Source organism: Carcharhinus amblyrhynchos, chromosome 4 (assembly GCF_965287045.1).
Source record: "Carcharhinus amblyrhynchos chromosome 4, sCarAmb.v2.hapA, whole genome shotgun sequence".
Taxonomy (NCBI): domain Eukaryota; kingdom Metazoa; phylum Chordata; class Chondrichthyes; order Carcharhiniformes; family Carcharhinidae; genus Carcharhinus; species Carcharhinus amblyrhynchos.
In genome coordinates this window covers 53,538,251-53,552,679 of record NC_137327.1, presented here as the reverse complement: position 1 = coordinate 53,552,679, position 14,429 = coordinate 53,538,251, and the positions used below count along the sequence as shown (strand labels likewise).

General features: G+C 40.6%; 1 protein-coding gene across 2 annotated transcripts in view; it reads left to right on the top strand.

The window, feature by feature from the left end:
* Positions 1–11,827, top strand: part of rfwd3 (ring finger and WD repeat domain 3) — a 36,700-nt gene extending 24,873 nt beyond the window's left edge. For both annotated transcript variants that reach the window (XM_080187163.1, XM_080187162.1), the window contains exons 8-13: positions 3,014–3,242; positions 4,270–4,420; positions 5,515–5,691; positions 6,272–6,486; positions 7,231–7,448; positions 10,558–11,827. In XM_080187163.1, coding sequence (XP_080043289.1) covers positions 3,014–3,242; positions 4,270–4,420; positions 5,515–5,691; positions 6,272–6,486; positions 7,231–7,448; positions 10,558–10,701 — 1,134 coding nt within the window. In that variant the 3' untranslated portion in view covers positions 10,702–11,827. The remainder of the gene's footprint in view (positions 1–3,013; positions 3,243–4,269; positions 4,421–5,514; positions 5,692–6,271; positions 6,487–7,230; positions 7,449–10,557) is intronic.
* Positions 11,828–14,429: the final 2,602 nt, after the last annotated feature.

The window sequence follows — 14,429 nt, the reverse complement described above, 5'->3', positions numbered from 1 at the left end:
ACTGACTCCTATGTTTGCTGCAGAAACGTTTACTTTAACCCAGCAACAGATTCACAGGGAACCAAAAAGTTGTGTTGGTGATGGTTCATTGCAGGTCCAGTTCCGCATACTTAATTCAGCTGGAGGAAAGAGGAATGCAATTCTGGTTTACTCACTGTTGTAATATAAAAATACCTTTTAATTTTGCTACCATTATCTCCATGTGTCCCACTGTCAGACTGAACATCAATTCTTGCCAGTCTCCTCCAACATGAGAGGTTTAGTCAATTTTCTTTTGCCTCTAGAAAATGCATTGAATATGAATAACTAGATGGTGTTGTATTAATTCTTGCACCCCATCAACAGTTAGCAATTATATTTGTAGGCACAAATAGATCAAATTAGTCAAATAATGACCAAATGCTGAATTGGCCAACACACTTCATTTAAAAAAAACCTATTGTGTTTTGGATTCTTAGCTATGTGTGTCGCATGCATGTATTTAACTTGATTTCAAATTGGTCCTGTGGTCTTGGCGCTCCATGTCGGGCTGGCCCCATGGTCCAGGTGCTCTGTGGATGTAGATACTGGTGTTGGATTGGCTGGACGTGTGTACATGTGCAAAAGAGAGTAGGCACCCAGTCCAGATTCAGTGCTGGCATCTGGAACATTATTTTGTCCTTGACTGTACAATTTTCTGCAAGACTATAAAAAGAGAATAAGTGATCAATTTATAAAATGCTCTGGGGAAATTACTCTATACCATAAAGGAAATGGAGCGGCCTATGGAAATTGTTCTAGCCCGTTACTCAGTGGACCAATATTTTGTGGGCAGTTGCAAAAGGGCAATGCCACTAAGATTTAGCAGGCTGAAGAGTGTAGATTTCCTCAGTTTGGTGGAATTTCTGGAATCCAGTAACAACAGGACATTTAGTGGTAGGCTAATCAGTTTAAAGAATTTTCAGACAGGCAATATCACCATTTAATTCATTACACAGAAAACAAATGGATTTAAGGGAGAAACATCAATATGATAACAAAACTTCTTTAGAGTGTTATTTAATTAAAAATCTACAGTTTTTGAAAAACTGCCCTGATTAAATAAGGGTCAACATTTCTATTGCTATTTTAACAGTGACAATAGCACATGTGTAGTTCAAGTTCACAATAAATCAGTGATTTCTAATGATTCAATTTGCAAAGATTGCATTCGCATACCCTAAAGAGAACCAGAATATCACTCATTGCAGCAGCCAGATTTCTGCATTTAACTGTGTATGTGCAAATGCCAGAAGCTGCTGTCAGTTTTTGTTGACAGCCCCTACATTATGACTACTAGAAATTCTGGACTCCAATTGGCAGCTAACAGTTTACATTCTGCAATAGAAATGTTACACTCTTTGAAGGGTCCTGAGCTGTTCAGAATAATTTTGCTCCAATGCACTTGATCTATATCCATCTATTTAGCTGATCTATTCAGCAGTGTGATGTCTATTTATGGACTTTCCAACACTTTAACCTAGTCCTTTCCAACTACTCTAATATTGTTCCCTTGCTTTGCCATCCCTACCCACCTCACCAAATCAACAAGACAGCATCCAAACTAATCTGATCCCTTTATCTGAAATAATCTATGATTCTCTGAAGTAAATACCTGAACACGAGGAGTTTCTCCATATAATTGAAAGGTCTCAGCTAGGCATCATTCAGGTTGCCCTGCTCAGCGCCTTCTCTAGATCCTTCATATACTTTGCCATGTTTGGAGACTAAAATTGGGAACTTCTTATATAGCCTCCTCTTTGTATGCTTTTTTTTATTAACTCAAACTAAAACTATTTTTTTATGGTCAAATCACACTGCCACAGTAAATTTTCTGTAATGATCCCGTGCCTTTTGTTTGATTTGTTGCTTCAACTGGTGTTTCTGCCTGTTTATTTAGTTTACTTATTTTATTATTGTCACAAGTAGGCTTACATTAACACACAATTAAGTTACTGTCAAAACCCCCCTAGTTGCCACACTAGGCACCTGTTTGGGTACACAGAGGGAGAATTTAGCATGGCCAATGCACCTAACCAGAATGTCTTTCAGACTGTGGGAGGAAACCGGAGCACCCGTAGGAAATCCATGCAGACATAGGGAGAATGTACAAACTCCACACAGTCACCCAAGCCTGGATTCAAACCTGAGTTCCTGGCGCAGTGATGCAGCAGTGCTAACCACTGTGTCATTGTATCACCCTAAATATGTCTGCATTCTCCTAATCCCATAAACGGCACTGAGTCCACTTATTTGTTGATCTGAAATCTATTAATTTTGGCTCAAATTATAATCTTAAAATTTTCTGTAATTGTGAGTTGACAGATCATTTTGTTGCCTCCAACCAAATGGACATTGGAACTCACTGGAGGCATAGTCCCAAACCCAGAGCTTATTGGAACTCTACTTACTTGGAGCAAAAAAGAGAGATCAAAGAAGGGATAAAGAGATTAAATTCCCTGTGCGTGTCATCAGCTCTGTGTTATACCTGATGTGTGTAGCTCTACACTAAATTACCTGTATTTATGCAACTCTCTGTATTAAGGCTTGGCGCGTGTGGCTGTATTTTCCATTTAGCACATTCGAAGCCAGCAGCTGAACCAGGTTGAGACAAAATGTGCAAAAAATATTGAGATGATAATCAGTTAAACAGTAAGCAGGCTACAGGGTGGAGACACAGCAGCATTTCGGATTATTCTGCGCATGGAGTAGAAGATAGCAATTGGGTGTGTAATGAGGTTCCTCCACTTGTATTTGTATTGAACTTTTTCGAAATGGAATTCCCTGTTTACGAAGTCATGTTTTGAATTCGCTATGTGAGTGTATTTGTAGTTGTATTCTAAATCCTTTCTGTGCTGTATTCCCATCTTTTCAACTTGGCACTCAGTTGGGTTTTCTCAGATACATACGCATTCCAATATAGCCGCACAGTCAGTATAACCATATTTGATTATTTTGTGAACATGTCATTGAATTTTCTGTGTCTCTACTGCAGGAGCTGAAATGTCTGATGGCCAAGCACAATCCAAGTGCTTCTCAAGGTCCCTCTAGTTCCTGTAATTCCCTAACTGGTCACACCAGTTCTAGTCAAAATCAGAGCAAGTACCAGTTTGAGAAAGGAATCATGGTTTCACAGAGTGGGAACTGTCGAGTCATGGCGTATTCTGCTTTGATGAGCTGTCTTGTTGTCTCCCAACCTTCTCCTCAAACAACTCTCCTACCTGGTAAGCTTCACAGTGATTTACAACTGCCACTAGCTTCTGCTGCAGTGCTGACTTGCAAGTAAAGTATCTCAAAACCAATAACCTTAGAGCTGAGTCTTTCTGGCCTTGGCTCTTGCTGCTTTTTAGAGAAAAAAAATCAGAATCTGAATTCAATTAATAGGAGCCACATGAAAACAAGTGAATAAGTTTCCTTTTATTAAAGTTTGAAAATAGAGTACATAATAGTAAAAAGAATTGGAAAAAACTTAAATAATACAAGTAAGACTGGCTCTTAGGGCAGGTGGGAGCAAGGGCTGTTTGGCCTGCTCAGCAGCATGATAAAGATTGGCACTCAAAGCCAAAAATTAGCACGGTGTGTCACTGTGCAAATGCAGCACACAGCTGAATTGTCCTGGTAAGTTGTTTTGCTCAGTTACTATCGATGGAAATTGAAAGGAAGCCTATAAAATTTTCTGGTTTTTGGACAACCCCAGTATTTGGACAGTTGGATTTGAGACATTGTCCTGGTATCTAACATTATAGTTCCCAAAAATCCGTCTATTTTTCTGCCTCCCATTCATTTCCCCTAACTTGAGGCTCAAGTTTCCTGCAGCAATCTCCTTGTCTTCTCTTAAGCTTTTCCCTGCTGCCAACTGTTTGTTTTTTATCCTTTATTTCCCTCAGTGTTGAGATTTTGGACTGCTTTGTAGATATTGTTGTATGATGGGACAAGTTTACGTACGTGCAAGATGACATAATATCAGTACACTGGTAGACCATTGAGAGACTTTATTACCAAAGATTGTAAACGACTTTTCCGCTCAGCTCCTAATGACCCTGTGAACCCATGATCTACATAACCTTCATTTAGAACATTCATATTTTAAGTCCTTTCTGCATACAGCTGATTTCCATTTTAGCCATCGGTTTGAGGTTTCTTTTGTGGGGTGTTCATATTTGTCTGTAGCTCTGCTGTTGCAGTGCAATTAAGGTAACTCCATCAGTTCAGGTTTTGCTACCCAGCTTACCTCATTTGTCTGCTGAACAGGGTGTGGCGTGAAGAAGATAAGTGGGATGAACTTCCGCAGCACCCAGTACGTCCCAATCCATTCCAAACAGATCCGAGGTCTGGCATTCAGTGACCGCCCCGAAAGTGTACTCCTTTCTGCATCCTTGGACAACACTATCAAATTAACCAGGTAAATGGGCATCGTTCGACAGTGGCCATTGAGGAAGGAGAAGGGAACAAAGCACTGACAAACTAGTAGTTTTCATTGGTGCCTTCTGGGGAAATTAATAAGATTCTATCTTGGTTGATGCTTGACAACTCCTGACAGAGGTTGAAAAACCAGTACACATTTCTCATATATTCAGGTATGTTGGCATTAGGTTCTTTGTTTTTCTGCATGTCTCTTGACTGCCTTAGGGGTGGCAGAAACAAGTGTAGTTGTTTTGGACTTAGATTTTTATCAAAAAGAATGCCACACACATCTTGTAGGAGAACTCTCCCTACACTTTCCATCACAGCTAATGGAGAAGAGGAACAGCAGATGATCTGCTTCCTGGAAGTTTTTTTCCCCCCTTTCCTCTCTTAAAGGATTTGACTTTTTCCTGCAATCTGGCAGCAATCATTCTCCAGTGACATGTCTGTGCAAACCTAAACCTAGATCATTAACAAGTTATTTGACTGTCAGAGCATTACAGCTAATTCTGATCCTCACCCATTCATGCATTTAGATAAGGAATTGCTGATAATATATGAGCAGTTCCTGGTTGATCCTTTAACCACTAGCTCAGTATGCAGGTAAGTGGTTATGGTACTGGCCTTGCGTTCCACAGGTTATAAGCTCAAATCACACTTTGGTAAGATGTCAAACTGTATTCAGTAAATCTGGTATTATGTGGTCATGACAAAAAATGACTTCAAAACAATTGATACATCTTCTGAAGTAGCTTAGCATTGGAAACATTGGAAGTAGGCCCAGCATCATCACCACCTCATCTGCGTTTGGTACTGTTGACATTTCTTGCATTCTAAGAAGAAACAGCAGGTCAAGCTGACTTGTTGTCCCCTTGTGCTGCTCCAACTTGGAACCAGCCATGGCACAAAACGAAGACCTTCCTGGTCTGCATAATCCTGCTACTCATTAGAAAAACCTAGAATTGCAGCCACATTTTGTCTCAATTGTTTTTGGTCCTTTTGTCAACTATTCAAGATTTTGGCAATGCCATTCCAGCACCCTGTGCTTCTTCTAACTGCCTGCAATGATCCTGTTAATTACTGTCCCTGTAGCCTGATTGCCAACACTGTGGTTCAGACTTACAACACTGGTCGCCCTGTCTGGAGCTGCTGCTGGTGTTCAGATGACACAAACTACATCTATGCTGGGTTGATAAATGGTTCCATCTTGATTTACGACATGAGGGACACCACAACACATGTCCAGGAGTTGCCATCACAAGGTTCCAGGTGTGTCATTTCAATACATTGTGGAGACTTATGTTTTGCCGGTGTACTGCCTTTGTCCCTTCTGATGTTTGCCATAGTTCTTGCATAATAGCAGATGCACAACAGTCTGGGTCTCTTGGGAGCTGATTATTTGGCGCTTTTTGCAGTGGACAGGTGGGAAATTCTGATGCAGTCAGATAATCCAGCGTGTAACATTGCTTTATAAAGTGCTTCAGATGCCTTGGCTAACTAGAAGTACAATGATTGATGAGATCAGGGATTGAGAGGTGGAGAGCACCAGAGCACACTTGAGTCACTTTTCAGGCAGAAGTCACATGACTGACCCACATTATATCTGAGAAAAATTGTCCATCACATCTGTTCTATTTTTCCCAGGACCTGCCTTAGTTATTCCATGGCTGAGCTTTTTGATCAATGTATAACTGCTAGTGACTGCATTAGTAACTGTGATTCTCTAACTTGCATACTTCCTCGCATAATGCAGTTTTTTAGGAAAGATGATTTTAATTTTCTCCCTCTTTCCCATGTGATTGCATTGTTATAACTAACATTTTTCTCTATTCTACATTTCAATGTGTAGGTGTCCTGTGACTTCATTGTCTTACCTTCCGCGTATGGCTTCTGCAGCATTTCCATGTGGTGGTCTGGTGGCTGGCACTCTGGAGGGAGGGTGCTTTTGGGAGCAGAAGTCCACAAACACATACAAGGCACACCTGCTACCTCTGGAAGCTGGAGGCTGCACAGATATACAGATCGAACCCACAATGCGACACTGTCTTGTTACTTACAGGCCAAGTATGTGGAGCAATATTTGGGTGGTGGGAGTGTGTGTGTGCGTGCGCATATGTAGGGAGGGGATGGGGGGGAGGAAGAGGTGGTGCTATGCCATACCCCATGAAACGGTTATGGGCACTGATACTTTTGGGCAATCTGGCTTGGATGACAAAGCAGAGTGCCATTGGCTTCGGTGCCCTTGGGTGAGGGAAAATTGATCCAGCCAGGATTGCATATTGCTGACAACTGTCCTGTCAGCCTTCTGAAGACAGCATCAGGCTCCATTTCAGCACACAAAATAGAAGTTCACTTCACCCCTTGAGCCTGCTGTGCCACTCAAGAAGATCATGACAGATCTGCTTGTAACCTCAACTCCACGTTCCCATCTACCCCTAACTGTTCACTTCTTTGCTTACTAAGAATCTATCTACATCTGACTTTAAAACTATTTAAAGACTATGCTTCACTGCTTTTTGAGGAAGAGCTCTGAAGACTCATGATCCTCTACGAGAAAAATTGACTTCTGTCTTGTTCTTAAATAAGCAACCTGTCATTTTTAAATAGTGACCCAGTTGTGAAGGACCCACAATCACGTGTTTTAATGTGGGCATGAAGATTATGCACTGTCCTGGTGAAGAGTTGCTGGCAAATGGAGCTAAACTTCAGCAAACGCCTTTACCTGTAGAAAAGGAGAATTTTATTCATTCAGAATTGTAAACTGCTGCCAGTCTTAAATGCATGATTAATGTTTCTTTTTGAAAGCAGATAAAACCCACAGTTCTTTACGGTGCGTGATGATGGAACTGTCGAGCAGTCCCTCCCCAGGTTCGCTCGAGAACCTGGTCTGCACGTGTTACCCAGTGCAGACATTTAGAGCAGGTCCAACATGTAAACTGCTGACCAAAAATGCCATTTTCACAAGTCCAGAGAATGACGGCAATGTCTTAGTGTGTGCTGGGGATGAGGCAACCAACAGTGCTATGGTAAGTAATGGCAATCCGTAAATCTTGTCACCAGCTGCAACTTGCCTGTCAACTTTCAGGCTACCTTCCTTGATACTTTCTGCCCCGGAATGTAACATGGCAGCTGGCTAGATGAGTGGGGACAAAGGTGGTCATTTATACTGTCGTATTCAGCAATGATTTAATATGATTACAAAGAACAAAATTATGAAAAGAGCATATACCACAATGCAGTGTTAACAGATCATGGACCAGAAATGCTAAGTCTCTCTCTGTAAATATTGCCAGATCTGCTGAATATTTCCCACATCTTGTTTATATTTCAGATTTTCAGCATTCACAGCATTTTGTTAAGTATCGTTGAGGAAATGGGTGGATTGATCTGTTAGATTACTGCTTTCTGAACTATGTTCCAATGTGACTCAAATTTAACGTCTGAAAATTATCATGATCTCATGTCAAAAATAAAATGGCATTGTAATATTTAGTACATTTTTCGTTTGCATGTTATAGATCAACATACAATATTTCAACATACAAGTATGAAAATCTGTTTTTTAATTCATTTATGGAACATGGGCATAGCTGGCTGGCCAGCATTTATTCTCCATACCTAATTGCCCTAGGGTAGCTGTGGCTCTGGAGTCGCATGTACAAGTTTATTTATTAGTCACAAGTGGACTTACATTAACACTGCAATGAAGTTACTCTGAAAATCCCCCTAGTTGTCAACTCTGCCTGTTTGGGTACACTGCGAGAGAATTTAGCATGGCCAACGCACCTAACCTGCAGATTTTTGGACTGTGGGAGGAAACTGGAGATTCTGGAGAAAACCCCATTCAGACATGGGGAGGGCATGCAAAGTCCACACAGAGACCCAAGCCAGGAATTGAACCCGGGTCCCTGGCACTATGAAGCAGCAGTGCTAACCACTGTGCCACCATGCCATCCCATGTAGGCTAGAGCAGTGAGGATGGCAGACTTCCTTGTCTATATGTGTTTTTTCCAGAAATTGACAATGGTCAATGATTTTTAATTTCAGATATTTTTATTGAATGAAAATTCCACCATCTGCTATGGCAGGATTTGAATCCTGGTCCCCAGAGCATGAGCTGAGTTTCTGGGTTAATAGTCTAATGATAATACCACTCGGCCATCACCTCGCCTTAACAAAGCATTTTGTGAAAATATTATTTTATGAAGCCATAACTTCTAGCCAAGCTGTCTATATTCCCTTGGTGATGTAGATGCATAAGCAGCTCCTTTTCCAAACCTCCATTTGCCCCACTCACTCAACAGACCTGCTTCCCATCTCCCACACCCCATTCATTGACTCAGCCAACCCCTTTTCTCCCACTCACTTACTAGCTCCTCTTCCTTGCCTCCCTTGCTATCTGGTTGCCCATAACTGTGAAGCAGATGTTATCATGATGTAAGGACTAGACCATAGTGTAGATCTGTCACTACTTTCTGGGCTCAGCCACAGGACCATTTTCCTTTTTTCTGCACTCAGTTGGTGATGGAGATACAGTTGCCAGCCTCTAGTTATGCCAAGTGGGCACACAAACATCCTGGGGCAAGTTGACACTTGCTACTGAACGTGTATTCTGAAACCTACAAGCACTTTGGTCCACTGTCTGCCTAGTGCTGTTTGGTCCAGCTGTTTTTGGAGCTGTCCCACTTGAGCCTCCGGACTGGGTCATCTCTGATGCACAATTGATATTGCTGCTGAGAGGTGGGAGTTGGGGGCAGGAGAATCCTGTGACCCCAAATGTGACTGATGTGATCCCATTGTGGTTGCCATCCACAGATTGGGAATCCCTATGTTAATGCTGTAAGCAAGCTGTGGGTTACACGAGAATGGACATTTGTTACAAGTTGTGAGTTACACGAGAGCGGACATTCAGCTAATTGACAATCACTGCCATACAATTTTCAGGGCAATGAACCTGTGTCCTAGTTGCAATTTCACTGGTGTGGTACAGCTGCAGTAAGTCTCAGTGTAGCGTCTTATGTGTAATATAGATAATGACTTAGTATGTGTTTGAACACAGATGTTCATGGTTCACAAATTCTACAGTATAGCTTTAAGGGTTGTGTGCACACTAGCCAATCAGAATCTAGAATATTTGATTCTGCCTGTTTTAGTGATCGTAGGTTAAGCCACTTGGTGGCAGCAGGTATCCTCATATTTGTAATTGAGGCTTTTGTTTTGTCCAATTAATCCAATTAACGAAATGAATACTTTGGTCATGGGCAGCACTGATGAGATCATCCAGGGTTTTGTTAACCCTCACCCTCTAATTGTAATTGTGATTTCAGACTCCCAGAGTTGAACTCAATTTAAAACATAAATTCATGAAAGCTATTTATTTCATTTCATTTTTGAACTCTGAAGACTTAATGTCATGAAAAAGTGATTCCATTTTCTTTCCATTTGCTGCATCATGTAATTTTGCAGCAAGCTTGACCTTTTTGCTGATGTCATCAAAAGATGGACAAAAATCTGTAACCAAGAGTGCTGGGCATATGTGAAGGAGGTCATGGTCATGCTGTTTGGTCAGGGACCAAGATGTGTTTGCGTGGTGAGAATGAGAGCAGTGATGGAGAGACAGAAAACTGCTTTATAAATATGTGGGTGGGGCTGTGTAAAAGTTGTGTGACTGGGCGCAGTCTATTGATATCTTGTATAAAAATAGACAGCCTTTCTGACTTAAAATGCTGACTATGCATAGCAAGTTCCTTGACATCTGTGAAAGGGAAATTTGCATTCATGTATGAACTACACATCCTTGTTGGGTCATCTGACTAAACCTGCTTGTTGTGTTTCCAGCATTTATTTTCACTTTTGTTCCTGGTACGAGTTTTTTACATAACTTTTCTGTCCTTTCACCCTGCAACCATAAATGTGGAAATGTCAGGGTTAGACTGTTGGGAGGGTGTAGGGGATTATTAGTGGATAAAGAAACAGACACCCTGATTCTTTGACCCGTAGATCTTGGATTATCCAGGATAGGATATTTTTGAGAAATACTTAGATTTTTGTATTATTATTTTGTATTATATTATTCTCTGTTCAGTTTTGTTCTGAAGGTGTTTGACACTTTTTTTTACTTCCTTGATATGGTAGGTATGGAATGGAGGGAGTGGCTCTCTCATCCAGAAGCTTCAAGCCGATCAGCCTGTACTGGATATCTGCCCCTTTGAGGTGAACCACACTAATTTCTTGGGAACTCTGACAGAAAAAATGGTCAAGATCTACAAATGGGCCTAATGGGACTTCATGCTCAAGTGCTTGCCATTACAGACTCATTAGGACTGGAAATCTATGGCTCAAATCTGGTGCTAATGTCGTAATTGAATTGCTGCACCCAATCAGGAAACTAAGCATCTATTTTTAAATTAGCCCACCTTCCCTAGCAGATAGGGCTTGATTTATGTGACTATCCCACCGAGCTGTCTCCTAGTGATCTGCAAACTTCACCTTTTGTTGTAAACCGTGACCTTTAATTAAATATAATGATTAGTAGTGACATATCCAAAGTTTTGCTACTTACTGATGAATATATATTTGTTGTTTTCATATTTGTGACATTTCTAGGGAAATTGTCTTTGAATAAAAGCCTGTTCCTGTCATTTTTCTTTTGCTGTTTTTCTGCGCAGCGATTCTCACCTGGCATTCCCAATGTTCTTTGTGTCTAATAAGGCAATGCCCAGTTACCAATTCTAGGAAACCACCAAGTGGTCTGCAGTGACTATTCTACCCAAGTGTATATATTTTTCCCTTCCTCTAGTGGTAGGGACCTTCTAACCTCCCCTTCACTGACTTGCAATAAGCTGACAAAACAGCTGAAAGTACTGGTGATGATCCAATGGGGGTATTATCTTCATACTGCTGTGGGCTGGCCCACTGCGCTGCCAATTGAAACAACCTTTTTGTTTTAAATCCCCCTGTATACACACAAGTCTGTTTGATGGCAGAGTAGAAAGATCTTCAGCCAGGGAACCATAACAAATTTGCAATGGAGATCACAGGGTATACTGTGTATTGCCTAAATCTCTTCCTGTTTATATTGGATGATCTGATTTTTGGTTCTGTTGATTGGGGAATAGAGATTCACATAGACAAATGGTTATTTTGTCTTGTAATAAAGGAACAGATGTGATTATTGAATAATTCCGAGGTTGAGGAAGAGTCTATAACTGAGTGTATATATCCATGAAGGTAATGTGACTCAAAAGCTGGAATCTGCTAATCTGATTTGATGCAGAAACATTGCTCAGTGGGTTGCTGGTGAGGGCTTTGAAAAACATTGCCTGAAGCTGTAATCATTGTGTACCTGAATAGAAAGTCTGTATCTGCTACTCATGTGCAATTCAAACTTTGTTAATGTACATTATTGTCATTTTACTATTTGAAATAAAAAATATAAAACCATATTTTATTTCCTTCTACAGGCTAGCTGCTTGTTAGGTGATAACTGAACATTAGCAGCATTTCTGAATCAGAGCTCTTGCTGTGGGCAAGTTCCATGATGTGCCTGAGTTGTCAACTGGGCTCTTCCACCCTTGAAAAAACCTTCTGACCATCCACTCTGTCCACATCCCTCATAATCTTGTAGATACCTATCAGGTCACCCTTCAATCTCTGTCTTTCCAGTGAGAACAAACCAAATTTCTCCAACCTCTCCTCATAGCTAATATCCTTCATACCAGGCAACATCCTGGTAAATCTTTTCTGTCCCCTCTCAAGAAGTGAATGCGTTGTGAATTGGACAATATGTTGGCAGTGGACCAGATGTACAGTCACCAGTCTAATTTGAGGTTAATTAAGCCAGCTGCAAGTGGGGGGGGAAACAAAGTAGACAGTCCAAGCTAAAGGTAAGTAGGAGATGAAAAGGAATGACATCAGCTCTGCTAATTTTGATCCAAAAGAGGTGCCAACTCATGCAAAACTTTGTCAGACAGTTGGAAAGTGCAGCAGCAACCTTTTGCATTCACACTGGAACAATGGATTATTAATGAATACCTTGGAAGAGATCGTAAACTGAGCAGTGACTTTGAACACCTCCCAAATCCAAGGTCAGTTTGTTCCACGTGTTCAAAATTTCTTGCAAGCTGTGCACTGCAGACTTGAAGCAATGTAATACAGACCAGCCACACAATAAGAAACACCAGGGGGAAGGAGGGAACTGCAGAGATCTGATTTCTTCAAAGTACGGTCAGCAATACTCCTGAACTCGTGGCTCTTGGAGATCTCATTAAAAATCCTAAACCAGAACACAATCTCAAAAGTATTCACTGTGTTCAGATTAACTGATTCAGGTCAAAGAAACAATTTCTACTTGCTGCATAAACTTCTTTGTGTCATGGAAAAATGACCGTGCTGATTTTCATCCAAACTTTTCACTCCAGGTAATATTGCTGGGATCTCTCTGGCTGGGATTGAACAATCAATGTTCCGTATAAAAGTCAAACAGATTTACCAATTGCATGAAAACACAGTAGTATCATTCCAAGTAGATGAACAGAGGAAACTAATTACCAGTTGGCAAACTGCTATGTTTAAAGAGAGTGTCAATAACTATCATCTGTTCTATTTACATCCGCTAGTTATATCTAACCAGATATCAAGCAGAACATGTCACGTAGACCAGTCAGATTTACAAGAGCAAAATGGGTCTTTGAAATTGATTAGTTCAACTTGTTGTCACTGGGGAGAAGCCAATGCAGAGTGGATATGAATCACGTCCTTAATGTTAAAATGGTTGAATGTTACTTATCTAAGCAAGTCATATAATTTGAACAATCACACAAGGAGATATTCCAAAATTGAAAGAGACTTAATCCAAGGGATTATATATTTTCCTCAGCGCTCTTGTCCCATTTGATTTTTCATAAGCTTTGATCCCCTTTGTAATTAATGACCATTATTCATCTTTCCCTGTAATTCCAATCACATTTGTTCTGTTGGGAGGTCATCAACCTGAAATGTTAATTTTGTTTTTTCCCCTCCAATGATGCTGTCTGACCTGCTAAGTATTTCCATCATTTGAGTCTCAGTGGCTCAGTTGGTAGCATAGTTGTTTCTGCACCACATGATTCTGGGTTCAAGATTGACTTCAGGACTTGGATACGAAAATCAAAGCTGACTCTCCAGTGCCGTACTGAGGAAACACTGTACTTTCGGAGATGCAGTCTTTCAGAGTTGTTAAATTTAGGTCCTATCTACCTTGCTTGGTAAAGGCAAAAGATCCCATGGTGCTTTTTCAAAGAAGAGCAGGGCTATTATTTGTGTTTTAGCCTAATCCCATATTTTGTGTGATCCTCCCCTGTAATGCTTTCACTACTACCCATCTTAGAAGCTGTGTCCCATTTGTGCCCCTCTGATGACGACTCTGCAATGGTTTGTTTCTGCTGTTTTGTGAGGCTACCCAACTTTATATCTATCTGTTGGCTTCACGACACTGATTTTTCTATTTTAGCTGTATCTAATTAAAGTTCACACTGCCTCACGAGCTAGTTTCTGTACAGGTGTTCGATGAAAGCTGTAATCCATCTTAGAATTGTAAAAGTTGATGATACATAACAGGCTGGGATCACATATGAGAAATGGTCCTTGGGGAAAGGCATGGAGAACAATCTGTATCTGTCAAATGGGCACATAGTAAACAAAATAGTAAAGTGTTCAGAAGTTACTGAATTATCAAAGTGTTATGACCACAGCAGATGGTCATTACTGAGCACACCAAATTCCAGAGGAAAACTTGGCTTACACACCAAGTTTTGTAATTTGTTTTGGATTCTTAGAAGAAAAATACTGATATCATTAGCAAGAAGGCACATCTATGTGATTTTAAAATTAAAAGGGTTATTGACAAGAAAAGAAAATTTAAGCACACAAGATTACAATTACATAGTTAAAATTGGTCCTACAAAATGCTCTCCCCAAACAGCTCCCTACTTAGATACACAAATAGATATCCTCCAGACAACATTCCC